At 37.9% G+C, this 17,192-nt stretch overlaps 2 protein-coding genes across 2 annotated transcripts; one reads left to right on the plus strand and one right to left on the minus strand.

The window, feature by feature from the left end:
- The first annotated feature begins 292 nt into the window (after nucleotides 1–292).
- LOC124635241 (ubiquitin-conjugating enzyme E2 variant 2) lies at nucleotides 293–2,181 on the plus strand. The gene is made up of 4 exons (XM_047171096.1): nucleotides 293–536; nucleotides 648–790; nucleotides 867–992; nucleotides 1,072–2,181. The coding sequence occupies exons 1-4, from the start codon at nucleotides 512–514 to the stop codon at nucleotides 1,210–1,212; spliced, it is 435 nt and encodes a 144-aa protein (XP_047027052.1). The 5' UTR covers nucleotides 293–511; the 3' UTR covers nucleotides 1,213–2,181.
- Nucleotides 2,182–7,828: 5,647 nt separating this feature from the next.
- Nucleotides 7,829–15,376, minus strand: LOC124635066 (SNF-related serine/threonine-protein kinase-like). The gene is made up of 8 exons (XM_047170848.1): nucleotides 15,121–15,376; nucleotides 14,471–14,704; nucleotides 13,861–14,066; nucleotides 13,441–13,776; nucleotides 12,735–13,025; nucleotides 12,061–12,208; nucleotides 11,778–11,981; nucleotides 7,829–11,698 (listed from the first exon to the last, which is right to left on the minus strand). Exons 2-8 carry the CDS (start codon nucleotides 14,693–14,695, stop codon nucleotides 11,114–11,116), a joined length of 1,995 nt encoding a protein of 664 aa, XP_047026804.1. The 5' UTR covers nucleotides 14,696–14,704; nucleotides 15,121–15,376; the 3' UTR covers nucleotides 7,829–11,113.
- Nucleotides 15,377–17,192: the final 1,816 nt, after the last annotated feature.

Below are 17,192 nucleotides of genomic sequence, written 5' to 3' on the forward strand. Positions count from 1 at the left end.
AATTAAATATAACATTCTATTGTTTCTCATAAATCACTTACAATCAACCACTTGGGTCGATTCGATTTACAATCTAAGAGGATACCTGTGTTCCCCTAGTTCCTGTGTTCAATTTTACCTGTCTCGTCTGCAAGCCCAAGGTTTGCAATAATGAGAAACTAGCAAATTTTTCTAAGTTCGTGCTTTAAGTTAGAATAAAAAGCCTAATCGATGAGTATATTTATTTAATTCATACAAAATAAAATTGATTTCCATATTTGCCATAGAGTAGGAAGAGAGAGAGCAATGACATTTGTCAAAGTCAACAAAAAATTGCTAACCTTCCTTTTTTTCTCTTTGAGTGAAAAAATTAAGTATTTTAAGCGAATAAATTTCATCATTTATCGTTATTAGTTGTTGGAGGCTCAGCTATAAAAAGCGAATAAACGATTTGTATGGTAAATGCCTGCTTAATAAATCTTAAACTATACGCTTTTTTCGCTAGGTAGTGCGCGCCGGTGAAATTGTGATCATGGCGAATCCGTCATCAGGCGTTGGTAAGTTTTTGTAAAAAACATTTCATTATTTTGTTGACAGCTGTCTGTAACTACTTTGCACTTAAGTTCTACATGTCTTGCATTATTTTAATGAAACTTATTTTTGCGCAGTGGTTCCTCGAAACTTTCGTCTTCTAGAAGAACTTGAACAAGGCCAAAAGGGAGTGGGCGATGGAACCATATCATGGGGCCTCGAGAGTGATGATGACATGACCCTCACCCATTGGACTGGAATGATAATTGGCCCCCCTAGGGTAAAAATCGAATGTTGTAAATTAGTGTTATTTGTTGTAAATATTATTGAGCATTAAATTATACATTCTTTTCCAGACGCCTTATGAAAATAGGATGTATTCACTTAAAATTGAGTGTGGTACTAGATACCCTGATGAACCTCCAACTGCTCGCTTTATTTCTAGAATCAACATGAACTGTGTTAACAGTCAGACTGGACTTGTAAGTACTAATGTTGAGTTATAAAATATTAGATATTGATAGCATAACACAAGTGCTACAGTTTCTGTTTATGTTGTAGGTGGATAACAGACAAGTTCCAATTCTTGCTAGATGGCAACGTGATTACACTATCAAGACAGTCCTGCAGGAACTGAGACGTCTCATGACATTGAAGGAAAACATGAAGCTGTCACAGCCCCCAGAGGGAAGCACTTTCTAGTTTCTCTCCCACAAAACTTTTCTCCATAGACCCAATCTACCTATTTCTCACTTTGAATTCAACACTATAATTGTAATGTATTTCACTTTATTTCCTCCTATATAATAAGCTATGACAACCTGCATCAAAATTTATTTGACTTCAATTTAAGTAATATTATGCTAGTGTGTATCTTAGATATGTATAATTGCATTTATTGTTGTCTGAGTCAGTCTTTTGTGCTAAGTGCTACTTTGATTTAATAATTGTAGATTGGGTGAATAAGTAAGAATTCATTTTATATAGCTCTTCAAATTACCCATTTAGAGGGTAACACCCATTTATTTATCATATTACCTAAATTATTGTGGCCTTTAAAAAGTTAAACTTGCTTTTGGTATTATTAAGGCTAGTTTTACTGATTGTCTTGGTTTAGGTAAGTGGTTTATGCCCATCTTATAATACAACTAATCATTTAATTTTGACTTCTTGGCGAAATTTATATGCATTTTCGTTGTTTATATTTCTGGGCATAATGTATTTTTTTTTAAACCTGTATCCCTTGTCTGAAATGTAAAGGTTAAAGTTTTTATTTCTATGTAATTAGTCATCTACTGAATTCATATGACAGAAAATTGCTTAATTTTTTACTACATAGTTTAACTTGATCAAGTGTAAAATATTGTAGGAAATTTTTATTTCTTAGGAACATAAGATAAAGTACTACTGGTTCATTTCCAAGCTTTGCATCAGGTTAACTGTTTCTCTCAAACACATAACTAATGCATGTAATGCAATTTTTTTAGCTACAAACTATCAAGTAGCTTATCATTTGGGAACTACATAAATCTTACATTAGTTCCCCTGCATCTGTTATGCGTGAATTTATTGTTACAAACCAAATGCTAAGTCAAATTGTTTCATAGCATTAAATATTTTTACCAATGTATAACTAGCAAAAATAAATAAATCAAATAACACTGTCATAAATTGTCTCTTCTTGCTTAACCTGACTGTATCTGAACAACTGTTAGATATTAACTGATATTCCGTTGTTTGTAATAGACTGGGGGCATGATTCTGTTAAGTTAATCATGTGACAATTGGATAGCTACTGAATCTCAATAGCAAGTTTACTGCTACTATTATTATTTAGGTGATGCGAGGTGTGTAATTGGCGCCCTAAAAACACTGTTTTACAGCTTCAGTCGGTTAATTTTAGCCACCCCCACCACCATTATTACCTCTAGAACAAGAAAATCGCGACGCTAACATCACGGTTGCGCAACTTTAGCGCTGCGCACTCCAGAAAAGCGTCGCCGATCGTAAACGCTAGCGGGATGAGGCCACAGAAGAGGGCATTCTCTTCCATAATGCCATTTAGCTTGATTGATTTACAGACATCGAAAAAAATCTCCGTCATTTACTACTTGTTATTGACTTTCAACTCATGCCTTTGGCGGGAGCAGACCCAGCCCTCTAAAAGGGATGTGGGCACACCATCCGATATTCAGGTACAGGGAGGGAGTATAGGGAGAGAATATAGGTATGTACACAAGGACACAGTACATTGGAGTAGGTACGTAAGGGAACACAAAGGGGGAGTATATACCTATGAGCATATTGGGAATAGATAAATATTAGATATAGGGATACATAGAAGTTCGCAAGAGAGTATATACATAAGTGGAGTGCTTTAGGGAGTAGGTACCTACAAAGTGGTTGCGGTGGGTATGCCCACTGAGAAAGATCTGGCCACTGGCCTAAGGTTCTCTTACCCATTTTAGTGGTATAAGCTTACTCAGGTATGCATGATCTCTTCCTGAAGCCTGGAAAGCAGACAGAAGAAGTTCCATCGTACGATCGTCTGTAGTACAGACCAATAGATCGCTCTGAAGGTCAGTGTCTAGAGGTTGCTGCTGAGTTTATTTCGCCGACGAATTATGGGGCGATGGAAGAAGGGAAGAGTTCCCTGAAATCCACCAAATATCCTCATTTGTCTCCAATGTCGAACCCGCAATGGCAGTCGAAAATCATCTCAGAGATGATCTGTGTTAAATGTTCTCGTCAATGCGAATAAAATAGCTCAAACACAAGAAAATAGGTACCTATTGTTGAAGAGTTTTCTCGACTCTGTCGTCTCCATAATCATCTGGGGCCCGATTCTCCTAATTTTACTTAAGCAACATTCGATTGACGTTCGACTCGATTCGACTGCGATCCAATCCCGACTCGATTACGATTGAAACGTATGTGGCATTCCGCTATTTTTTCTTTGAAATAAACGTTTTTATCCTTTTCTGTGATTCAATAATGAATCATTTTGTCTGCAAATGATTTACGATTGCAAAATGATTGTACAGCAAACTACCGTATAGACCAAAATTACCAAAATAGCAGACCAATCGCACACCAATCAAATGTCAATCGAATACGATTGGTCTTTTATTAGTAGCAGAATGCACGATATGGTTAAAACTGCTATTGCGATCATATTGCGATTCGATTTCTATTCGATTTTGAAAATATTAAATTAGGAGAATCGGGCCCCTGCTCGACACCTTCACTTTTTGTGGTCCCAACGACAGTTGCCCTCAATTTGTAATGGTTTTAATCGTCAGATCTTAGACATGATAATGGGATCATTTGGAAATTATAGTAGGTACTCTTTCATATAAAAAACTTTTTTACAAAAAAATTAAACCGACTTCCCAAAACACTAACCGTCTTACCACAAAAACTTTTAAACGTCAGTTTATGCCTTGTCTAAAAAAATGACAAATTATGACGTTGACATATGGTTCATTTTGCAGCCAAATTTTTTTTAGACAAGTGTAAAACAGGGGTTTAAGTTTTTGTAGTAAGGCCATAAAAAGCAAAAAAAAATCTATTTTTAGGTGCATCGGCCTAGAAGTCGGTGTCTAATGGATGTTACTAAGTTAATTTTGCCACCGACTTCTAGGCCGATGCACCTAAAAATAGATTTTTTTTTGCTTTTTATGGCCTTACTACAAAAACTTAAACCCCTGTTTTACACTTGTCTAAAAAAAATTTGGCTGCAAAATGAACCATATGTCAACGTCATAATTTGTCATTTTTTTAGACAAGGCATAAACTGACGTTTAAAAGTTTTTGTGGTAAGACGGTTAGTGTTTTGGGAAGTCGGTTTAATTTTTTTGTAAAAAAGTTTTTTATTTAAAGCTTTTCAGTGATACGAATAGTTGTCACTATCCATACAAGTGAGAAGTTCTCATCAATACAAAGAATATAAGTCCAAATACGAGGTATTTTACATATTCAGTTGTCGAGTTCCCTCGACTTACTTTCTCTGGTCTCCATCATCAGGTCAGCTCCAAACCTTCACTGTTGCAAAGGTCTTGTCAATACAAATAATTTAAGCCCAAACACGAGGTAGTTCACATATTCAGTTGTCGAGTTCCCTCGACCCTCTCTGGTTTCCATCATCAGATCAGCTCCAAATCTTCACAGTTGAATAGTGCTTTTAGGCGTACACCTGAGTGTCAAGTTTTTACCCTATGTATGCCTACAACTTTCGAAGGTTGCCCTCGATTTCTCAGGGTTTCCATCATCAGATCCTGACCTGATGACTATGGGACCAACTGGCAGCTATTCCGAGTCGAACAAAAAAAGAATCACGTAAATCGGTCTATAAACCTCGGAGTAATCGATGTACATACATAGAAAAAAAAAAAAAAAAAAAAAAACATACCGGCCGAATTGATAACCTCCTCCTTTTTGGGAAGTCGGTTAAAAAAATAAGAATAAAATAGAAAATTGGGGGTACGAATAGTGTCCAATCTTCCTACAAGAAGAAGTGTTTTCCTCACTAAATTATCGATTTATTAATGACTTGATGAGATAACGAGATAGCTTAAAGCATCTTTTGTAGATGTAAAAAGGTCACTGACGATGATGATGATGAGATAACGGAGCCGACCAGAGTTCGATGATACATTCAAAATACAGTTGAGGGAAGTCCTTGACTGTGTAGCAGATACCTCGCGTTTAGGCTTATTTTATTCGTTTCAATGTATACGGGTGTTATAAATATGTCGATGGCACGACGATAGAGTTCGGGACAACTTTGCATTTCTGAAGTAAGTAGTCAACATACTTCGAGCTCGAGCTCGAGCACTTTTTCTACAGATCTTGTCAAGTCAATAAAAAGCTTTGCTTGTCCAAAGGCGGCTACATTATAAAATTACAAAAGTTAAGAAAATTATTTAAAAATACAAAGCATTTTAAATGCAAAGTTAACTGTTCACAAATGTACACTAAACTAGTCTTTTTTTCTAGTCGAACTATATATTCCCCAGGCCGGCGAACAAATTTTTTTTGATACATATACATTTAAGACTTTGTGAGTGCCTTCCTTACGATGAGTCCGACAAAGTTTTCGAATGCGCAAATTTTGGTGCCGCTGCGTTTTTTAATGCTTGACTCTTGGAATTGTCGATATGACGTCACTATGACTCTTCGTACATACCTGTTTCATTTTTTGAGATTCGTTTAATAAAGTTAACTAGAAAATGGTGGTCAACTTGTCCGATAAAGATCGTGCTGCGTTTGGAGTGTCCACCATCCTGAAAATGTCGATATTACGTCACTATAACTCTTCGTACATACCTGTTTCATTTTTTGAGATTCGTTTTATAAAGTTAACTAGAAAATGGTGGTCAACTTGTCCGATAAAGATCGTGCTGCGATTGGAGTGTCCACCATCCTGAAAATGTCGGTATGACGTCACTACGACTCTTCGTACATACCTACAAGTTTCATTTTTTGAGAATTGTTTAATAAAGTTAACTAGAAAATTGTGGTAAGCTTGTCCGACAAAGATCATGCTGCATATGGAGTGTCCACCGTCCGGAAAATATAGATATATTTTAAGATTTGGTATAAAGTACTGACAATTGGTGTGAAGTATGTTAATAGTAAATGTTGCATTTAGAAAGTCGTTTCGAATGATATATGTATCATTACTACAGGAGGGATTTATTAACTCGAAAACACCTATCGATAAAAAAATCTTATATAAGCTCTAGCTTCTGAAATACTAACAATTCGCCGAAGTTTTTTTAATATGAAATGTTGCATTTAAAAACGTCTTTTGAATTATGTATAACTCATTACTAGAGATGGGATTTATTTAATTGAAAACATCTATCAATAATTATAATTTTAAATAAGCTCTAGCTTCTAAACTACTAACAATTATTTGTCGGAAGTATGTTAACACGAAATGTTTCATTTGCAAAGGTTTTTTAAATAATATATATTTTTTTACTAAAGAAGTAATGGATTAGCTTGACAGAACCTACCGATAATATAATCTTAGAAAAGCTCTAGCTTTTAAAGTACTAACAATTTGTCGGAGTTATGCTAATACAACCTTGCGCTTAAAAAGATCTTTTGATTGAAATATGGCTCATAACTTCAAGTGAGATGTTATTCCTTAACACAATGTAAAGTATCAATAATATGCCTTACTTAGGTCAGTTATGTCTTCCAAAATACTAAGAATCGGTAAGTGGTATGTTAAGACGGAATATAGCGCTTAAAACGATCTTTCGATTGACATATGGTTCATACCTAGAGGTGGGACATTATTCCCTAACATAGTAAAACCTATCGATAATACGCCTTATTTGGGCTATATCTTCTAAAATACTAAGAATTGATAAGTGATATGTTGAGACAAAATGTTGCGCTTAAAAAGACCTTTTGATTGATATATAGTCCATTAATAGATGTTGGATATTATTCCTTAACATAATATAAACTATCAACAATACGTCTTAGTCAGGCTACTTTTTCTAAAATAGTAATTAAAATTGGTAAGTAGTATGCCAATTATACTTAAATAATGCACGTGAATATTTAAGTCAGAAATTGACAAAAAGAATAAATTTCTTCCAATTGTAATATTTCTTTCTCATTTTCTTGTCGAACTGACTATTTAACTCAATGTATTTGTCGGACAAGTCCATATTTGCATTTAGAATAATGTTATCTATCATTGTTATTCTTGTCCGACATGTATGTATGGGGAGACACAGTGACGTCATATCGACATTTTTCGGATGGTGGACACTCTAAACGCAGCATGATCTTTATCGGACAAGTTGACCACAATTTTCTAGTTAACTTTATTAAACAAATCTCAAAAAATGAAACAGGTATGTACGAAGAGTCATAGTGACGTCATATCGACATTTTCAGGATGGTGGACACTCCAAACGCAGCACGATCTTTATCGGACAAGTTGACCACCATTTTCTAGTTAACTTTATTAAACGAATCTCAAAAAATGAAACAGGTATGTACGAAGAGTCATAGTGACGTCATATCGACAATTCCAGGAGTCAAGCATTAAAAAACGCAGCGGCACCAAAATTTGCGCATTCGAAAACTTTGTCGGACTTATCGTAAGGAAGGCACTCACAAAGTCTTAAATGTATTTGTATAAAAAAAAAAATTGTTCGCCGGCCTGGAGACTAATAGCGATGGTTTCCACAAGTCAATTTCTGAAATGAAAAATATACGACAGATAATCCCTCTTCTGTCACCCTTTGGATTAGGTGAATGACATGATAATAAATAAATAAGGATTTTATTGATTTTTACTTTTATACTTTTAATAATATCTCCAAATATTAATTAATCTCGACCATTATTTAAATAACAAGCACCGACACAAAATATACTAGGAAAACAGTGGTTCACACACATCTGAATTTTACCATAATTATACAATTTATATTTAAGTTGGCACCGAACAGCACAAGAATAGGAAATGCATTAACACACAATTTCTTTAAATCTTTGGTCTGGGTATAATTATTGCAAACTTAGAGCACCACTATCAAAAGTGCCAAATGAACCAACTTTATAGTGTAGTTATTTTCACAACGTCAACCTAGTAAAATATTGTATGCGACATTGCTTTTTTATGATAACTAAAAGTTACTTAATTATGTTATATTTGAAATAGACTATTTATTTACAACAATTTAAATATGTACATAGATTTTTAAATACACAACATTAACTTACTTAAAAAAAAACATTCTCTAGATGCATATTTATACTCTACAAATTATAAACATTTTTATTTGCACAATCTAATATAGCTAAACATTTATGAAATGCGTCAACTTTTTGAGAGTTAGGTACAGGTGAGTCTGTGAAGCTATTCATAGATCTTTTTATTTGCATTACTTGGGCGCAGCGCGTATTTTGTCTATATTAAAGGTACCTGAGACATACATTTAGGATGACTAAAGAATACAAAGCGCTTATTCATTGATTTTGAGGAATATGGAATTTAATTAATGTTCACGCGGAGGATAGATTCATGCGAAAAGAGAGAAACTCGCAATCACAGTTTTGGTGGGCCAATTACTCTGGAAGACCCACGCTTGGACACAGGCTTGGAGCTGTTTACCACGCGTGTACCTATTTTGCAGCTCGCTTCGGTTTACATGCGGTATAATTCGTGCTTAAAAAAACCATCCGCTACACAGTGTTCTATGACACATAACAGTAGCAGTCGAAGCATTCACCTTAAATAAAATTTCGAGGTTTACTGACACAACTACAGGCTACTGTTGTAGGATAAAAGTTTTACAATCACAACAACACTTATGTAAAGTATTCATCATGGCAATATTATCTTCCAGAATGTTATTCTCATTGTGGTACAGTCAGCGAGATTTATGAAAGATTTTTGAGCATGTTTTTGTTATGTTTCAGGATCTTTTTCTATGTTTTAATTTAATTTTATTTTTTATCCTTTTTAAAGGTCCATCTATACCTACATAGAAATAAATAACATTCTGGAATACACGAGGTAGTAAAATATACAGATACAGGAAGTCTTAAGAAAATTATGTAAAAAACATTTCGTAAGTCAAATTTAAAACATACATTTATGTGCTTAAAATACACAGTGTTGGATAAAATCCTAAGCTCTTGCGCTGCTTATAATTTTTGGCGACAAAACCTAACGATTATTATAACAAAAACCTCTAATGACCTAAGAGCTCAATTTTTTACCAGTTTGCGTATAAATATTACAAAAATCTAAGTATTAAAGAAGGGATCTTCTAATTAGTACGAGAAAGATACAATGTATATTTATATTTCTTTTTTTTTTTCTGGTTATGAAATAGCTATATTGGCAATTAAAACCTTGTATAATGAAGGTAAGCCAAATAGTAACCCTTTACAATTAGATTATATTATATTTTAATTATGAGAGTCAATTAAGGATGCAAAGCCAGTTGTTAGTAAGTGTGTGGTTCCGTAAAACTTTCAATTGATTGAGAAACGTGAAACCTGTCAAACATAAGAAGCATGCACGACAGAAACCGATTTGTGTCTAAAATAATGAAGTCAAAATATTTTGTTCTTTTGATGAAGGTAAATAATATAAATAACAAAGTAAACACAAGATCTACAGTTAAGTGAAAATATTATTTTTGGAGGAATTAATTAAATAACTCTCCGTATAAAAATTAATATCACCATCAAAACGGGTTTTACTTTCTATTTCCAATGAGCTACTCCGAATCATGTACACACGGCTAAACATCAAGCTATAAAAATCTGTTTGTCTTGGATTTGATTTATATTATGATCTTTCTATAAATTGAACGGTCAGCTTAAACTAGTTTTATGCAGGATGATTTGTAGCCGTGGGGACTTAGCACAAAGTGCCATAGGTAATTAAGTTTATTTTTGTCGTTAAATATTGTGTATTCCATATTTAAGCATCCTAATACGTAGAGTCCCTGTGCTAAGCCGCATACAGACCGACAGACATGGCATATTTAAAATAGTTGGCCACAGAACCCTAAAAATAAAAAGTCTCGCTCCCCGCGTGGACCGTGTGAGAGTTCTAAACGAGGAGCTTGCCAGGCTCTAATAAGACTTAAGCGCGTGTCCTCAGCAACAGCAACTCTTTCTAATTGTTTGTCTCAAGCTGTACAATGGTCTTATTAGTAAAAATGGTAGCAATCGAAATAAGTACTTATTCGATGACATGAAGACGCGATGTTATCATTAAATTTTGAAAAGGCTTTAAGCTATTGTAATCATATGTTTTAGAAACAAGGAGGGTGTACTTTTGAATGTGAGTCAAGTGAGTTTTGATGGGCGAAAAGAGATGTAGGTACAATGATATAGCTACAAGTTGTGTTGGTGGTATTTGATTACTTGTATCTGTCATAAATATGGTACAAACAAAACCAGTATTATATAAACTCCGGCAGTCATTTCAAGGTGTAAAACAGTAGTGAAGTGAGTGATGAGATAAAACTTTTTGGTTGATCAAACAAATGTTTAAAACCCTGTTACATATTTCGAATAGTCAAGAATAATCATGATAATGAAAGTGAATCAGTCAATAGATAATGTACTACTAGAAGTAAAACAGTTTGTTATCCTTCGTTATCGTGTTACCATTATCGCTCATGAATTTGAATTTACGCTTAAACTGAACCATTTGAAACCCTGTTTACCTGTTAGGATTTTCTTTATAAAAATACAATGAGTAAAAACATTTCAAATACCAGACAGCATAAAACCGATAACGACGGTCTCTTATTTTGAGATAGTAGAATTCCGTTTACAGCTTTTAATTCTTATTCACTTCGATGATAACTCGGACGATAATACTTTTTCCTCTAGACGCGATTAAAGTAGCGACGACTAGGGCACAAAATGTCCATCAATGGTACTTCAAATAAATATCCGGAAATCGATCACCGTCGATCGAGCGGTGGTGATATCGCAGGGACCGCCGGCGGAATAAATAATCTCCAAAACTGCCCAAAAAGACGACGGTCGGCGGGAACATGAGGCGTCGGCCCTAAGCAGCGCGGTCGCGAGCACGCGGCTAGCACAGGCCGTGCAGCCGCCGCGTGGCCGGCGGGGGCCGCGCCGCCGCCAGCAGGCGCAGCAGCGGCCGCCCGCACAGCGCCACCAGCCCGCCGCCCGCCCACCGCGCGCCGCCGCTCGCCTCCTCCACCTCCGCGATGCGGTTCAGCGAGCGCGACTCCCGCAGCCGCGACTCCTTGCGCGCCGCGCGCCGCCGCCGCCCGCCCGCCGCGCCCGCCGCCCCGCCCGCGCGCCCGTCGCCCGCCGCGCCGCCGCCGCCGCGCTCCGCCGCCGCCGGCGCCGCGGCCGGGGCGCGCGCCGCCGCCCGGCCGCCGCCCAGCGCCCCGGCGCCGCCGCCGCGCTCCTGGCTGTCGCTGGAGTCGTCGTGAGAGTCGCGGCGAGCGCGCTCCGGCGGTCCGTCAGCGTGTTCCGCGGCGCGCTTCTTTTTTTCGGAATCGTCGTCGGACAGATCTGAGGAGGAACAGGAGCCGGCGCGAGCGCGGCGCCGGCGGCACTCGAGCCGCTGTCGCCGAGCGGGCGGGGGCGCCGGCGGCGGAGCGCCGCGTGTCGTCGATTCCGCACTGCCTTCGTCATCCAAGTTCACCTACGGCAAGGCATAATTCGGTCGGTCGCATTTTCCGGGCGTCGGGTGACAGAGCCGGGAGTCGCGACAGAGTTCTGACCTTGGTGAGGTTGTCGGCGAGGTGGGCGGAGCGCGGCGCGGGCTGCGCGGGCGGCGCGGGGTGCGCGGCGCGGGCGGCGAGGTGCAGGCGGCCCTCGGAGCGCGAGCCGCGCCGCGCGTCCACCACGCGCCCGCCGCACCCGCCGGCGACGGCGCCCTCCTCGTCATCTTCTTCTTCGCGGACGATACTGCACTTCCGGGAGCGCTGTGAACATATCAATGACATAATGCTGTGTGAGCGTGAGCGCTCGGTTGCGCCCACGCGCGCGGCGGCGGACACTGACCGGCGGCACGTCCTGCGGGGTGCGCGGCGCGGCGGACAGCGGCGGCGCCAGCAGGCAGCGCTGCGGCGCGGGCGCGGGCGCGGCAGCGGGGCTGGCGCGGGCCACGCTCAGCGCTTCGGGCCGCCGAGCTCGCAGTGTCGCCTCTTGTCTGCGGAAAACAATAATTTATTTTTAAACCTGATTCTGAAATTGTGTATTTTTTTTAAAGTATCTAACAGAAATATAAAGCAGACACTTAAAAATTTTACATTTACTCAATAATAACAAATCGACTTCACCTAAACCTATACCCGGTAAACATAGGCTGTAGGTTGCAATGACCGAAAAATATTACCATAGTAATAATATAAATGTGAAGAAACCAAACTACATGATCCAATTTAAAGTATACCATATTTGGTTCACAGGATAATCTAGAGTTAGAGAATGGACTCTTTAAATACAGGGGCGGGACGCGGGTGGAAACGTGAGAGAACAGAAATCCTGACTTATAAAAACCACTGGATGTCAAGTGCCGTATTGTGCCATCCTGTCGCCTTCACAGCACATCAAGCAGTTTCAACATAGTTATACTTTATTGTAATAAAGACATTGAAACAGGTGGTATTCTTATTTTATGGGTTATCCTTACACTATTTTAATTTATAATTAGTTATTTTTACAAATAATGTTACCTTTTAGATCTTAGTTTTCTTTCAGCCAAAAGATAATAGGTAGCTGTAATGTGATTGTATTCATTTTTCTCTAGAGCCTCCAAGATCTGCTCTTTGGATGCAATGGTGCCATTCACCATTCTTTGAACTATAGCTGAGCGATCATCTTCAGAAAGCTGTTCCTTAGCCACTAAAGGAGTGTCAAAGTCCTCAACTGTGACCCCTTCACCAGCAGTAACCCACGGATCAGTGGCTATCTCCGACAAAGTCGCTCGTTTTTCTGGTTCCCTTACTAACATTCTACCTATAAGCCTGGAATTTCAAATAAATAATTCAGATGTTTATTTAAATTAATGAAACATGAATATAGTGTATGTCATTCAAATGTACATATTCATTAATGTTGGTTGACCTCCTAGCTCTGGAAGGTCATCAATGTAAAGCAATTGATATTTACTTGATAATATTTGTTTTATTTCTAAAATAGATTAAAGAGCTTTGTATGTATGAATTTATGTGGTTGTGTACAGTACACTGAATTTGAAATTTAAACTTTATTAATTTACTTGATTAGAAATAGCAAAATTGTTCTTTAAAAACTACATGTTGCAATCACAGATACCAACAGAACATAAATCAGCATAACTGTTCTTAACGTGACAACTAAACTAGAAAAAACTAACTGTTCTTAAAAACACATTAAACTATTAACCAACTGTAATCATACCTTTTACATGAATTGGATATGTGTTGAGGAATAGTGTATTTACAATCCATAATCATAGTCAATGTTTCACTGTCATTAGCTTCTTGAAAGGGAGCCTGGCCACACACAAGCATGTATAGTATCACTCCCAGTGACCACACATCAACTGCAGGGGCATCATACGAGTCACCAAGAAGAATTTCTGGGGCTGAATAAGCTAAAGAGCCACATGAAGTTTCCAATTTCTGACCAGGACAAAACTTATTACTAAATCCAAAATCAGTTAATTTTACTACACCTAGTTTTTCAAAGAATACTACATTTTCTGGTTTCAAATCTCGATGCACAACATGTAACCTGAGAAACAAAACAATTGTAAGTATATTATGTACAGTCCGGTTACAAAATATGTTTATTGTATATATATAAAAAGCTTATTACCTATGACAGTATGAAATTGCACGAACAATTTGACGGAAGTAATCACGAGCAAGAGATTCAGACAAACCAGATTCATGTCTCATAATATAATCATATAAGTCACCACCATCGCCTAACTCTAGTATTAAATATAGTTTAGTTTGTGTGTCTATAACTTCATACAGACGCACTACATTAGGGTGCTGGACTAACTTCATACAGCGAACCTGCAACAAAAACAGGGATAACATCATCCTCCAAGCCTTTTTTCCCAACTATGTTGGAGTCGGCTTCCCACAGGGACAACATGCAGTATAACAATTCCAAATGCCAAAATCTGCTGATCCAGCCATGACGATAAGGTACTATGTGTATAAGGGGAGTACCCTAAGTACTTATAGGGGGTAGTACATAAGGAAGTATATAGTTCATGAGGAGAATAAATGGGAGTGGTAAATAAAAAGAAGAAATAACTGTGGTACCAGAAGTAAATTAGGGTATTGTGGAGATGCGCACTACAGTGAACCATATCTGCCACAGAACCATATAATATAAGTAATGTTATCTCCTCGTCTGATAAATCAATTTAACAATCATTAATTACCAGAACAGTTAATATTATTTGCCTTACCTCTTGGAATAAATGTGATTTGGAAACATCATCCAGTTTACTTTTATCAATAACTTTAACAGCAACTTTTTCCCCAGTGAAGACATGGCGGGCTAGTTTGACCACTGCAAAGTGCCCTGAGCCGAGAGTGTCGAGCAGGTCGTACAAGCCAGCTATCTTAGCATCATAAGCACCACCTCCTCCGCCAACAGCTCCAGCCCCAACTCCACCACAATTATTATTCATAGTTATATCCTAAAATAAAGTGTATTTGCTCTCATCTATATTCTTTCTTGCATTTCACTTAGGAAAATTTTGTAGCTTGCTTTCATTGCTAAACTAAACTTAGCAAAGTTGAATTTTCAATACAAATTGTATCTCTAAAATACTAACTGTACAATTATAAGACTCACTGGAATTTAATCATTATCAATAGAAAATAACAGAAGCTGCACTGACTTTCCTGTTTCTGAGATGGTTTGTAAAAGTTAGACCAATATCAGGTATAATACTTTGTGTATTATTTTTATGACCTACATATGAATTGGAATGAATGTATGTGGGTCTTATATATAGATAAAGTAGTGGGAAGTATCGATTTATGTATAATTCTAACATAGTAGACAAACTACAACGCAATACTTATAATAATGATTGAAAACGGTGCCTACCTATGTAGATTTTGTTTCACGAGGAAACCTAACACTTGACAAAAATGCAATCAACTGGTTCCGTGTATCATATTATGAACAGAGTTACTAACAGATATGGTTTATTTTAAATACAATTCACAGAATGATATAGTTCACAATACTGCATATTTTCCATATAAAATTGTTATTCAAATAAAATATAAATTGATCCACAAGAATCACAAATTCGCCATTTCACAAAAATCCGTTCTGAAACCACCCTAGCACAATCCACATACATAACGTCTTCCACAGATGTAATAAAAAAAAACAGAAAACCAAAAGCAGTGAGCACTACTCGGTCCTTGTTAGTTGCTCCCTAGACGATCAATGAAATTGGGCAAAGTATATTGTGCAAAACAGTGAACCTTCGTCGCGGAGTCCTTTGTCCAGCGGTTGACATCTTTTGGCTGAAAGTATGATGTATTGTACAGAATTTACCGTAAATACAGTGAAATTCAAGTTATTGTTTTGAGTGCAATTTTGAATATTAATTCTACACTCCGAAAAGACGATTCCCACAATTGCGTAATTTCATTGACCGCCTAGCGAGCGCCTAAGAAATCAAAGTTTTAGACTATCCAGTAAATAAAAAGGATCCCTACTATTTGGTCGAAGTGATCTACCAAATAGTAGGGATCCTTTTTATAAAAACCATTTGCGTTTAGCTATTGTCTGCCACCTTGGGCCTTTTTAATATTAGAGATGGGAGCTCGAGCCGTATTTTATCTGTGAAATGGATCGTTTGCATCGAGCTTAGAATTATAAGGAGACGCCGTGTTGTTATTGACGTATCTATAGTTATATAAATATGGGCGAAATATGAAACAAACTATGCAACATAGTTCTGTCTCACTCTTTCTAAGCAGATAAATATATTTGAAAACAGGGGCAACAATATTTTTGTGGTTGCGTAAAATGGTGACATTTACTTTTGATATCCTCCTGTTTGTAGGTGCATGCCATATCTGGTACAGCTTGGCAAAAAAGAGTCTGACGCGGTGACAGTTGGAACTAAAAATCGATGATTGTGGCAACATTGCTTCACTTGTCAACTGCTAGTACATTCTGTGTCAACCAGTGTCAACAGAGTGCGTTTATTCCTAATTATTTAGAAAAATAACAACTTTCATTGGATTCTCGCCACAGAGTGTCTTTGGTAAGCACGTGTGCCTAGAATTTTCAGCTGTTTTCAGTGTTTTAGTGATCTTCTGTGACTTATTTTTGTGATTGTGTGTTGTCCTTGTGTTTGTTACCAGTAGTGTAGTGTTATTTAGGTAATTAACTAGGCTTAACAAGCACTATGGAACTCAATAAACCCCCCGACCCCGATCCTCCCGACATCTCTGCATTTGCTCCTCTTTCCCCCAATTACCCACTCTCCCAATTCGCCGATGTTGCCTGCAGCATCGCGGACTCCCTCACCTCATCACCCTCGAATGCCAGGAAACGCTCCGGAGATGATGCAAACATTGCCGTGTCAACCCCGCCACCGAAACAACTAAAGAATTTAATTGGCCGCAGCAGGTACTCTGCTACTGATAAGGCTCCGTTCATTGTACACGTCTCTCGATTGGAACCCCAGCCTAACACCGGTACCTCTCTGCATCCAGTTACTTTTGGCATATTCCTTCAAAAACACAACATAACCTGCATTGTCCGCGATGGCGTTAAAAAAGTTGGCAGGAACCGTGTGTCGGTAGAATTCAAATCCCCTCAGGATGCGAATTCATTTATTATTAATAACATCCTTCCTAAAAATAGTTTTGTTGCGTCTATCCCTACTTTCAACATTACTCGCATGGGTGTTGTTACCGGTGTGCCCACTGATCTAAATGAAGAGGAAGCTCAAAGGTATCTACAAGTCCCCTCAGGTTGTGGTGAAATTCTAAAAGTGCGACGCATAAATAGGAAAGTGGTGATTGATGGAGTGACACAATTTAAGGCAACAGAAACATGTGTTCTAACATTTGACGGTCAGGTATTACCACAAAGAGTTTTCTGTTGTTATACTTCCCTCCCAGTCCAACAGTATGTCTACCCCACCATCC

The sequence above is a fragment of the Helicoverpa zea genome, chromosome 12 (assembly GCF_022581195.2).
Source record: "Helicoverpa zea isolate HzStark_Cry1AcR chromosome 12, ilHelZeax1.1, whole genome shotgun sequence".
NCBI classification, from domain to species: Eukaryota; Metazoa; Arthropoda; class Insecta; order Lepidoptera; family Noctuidae; genus Helicoverpa; species Helicoverpa zea.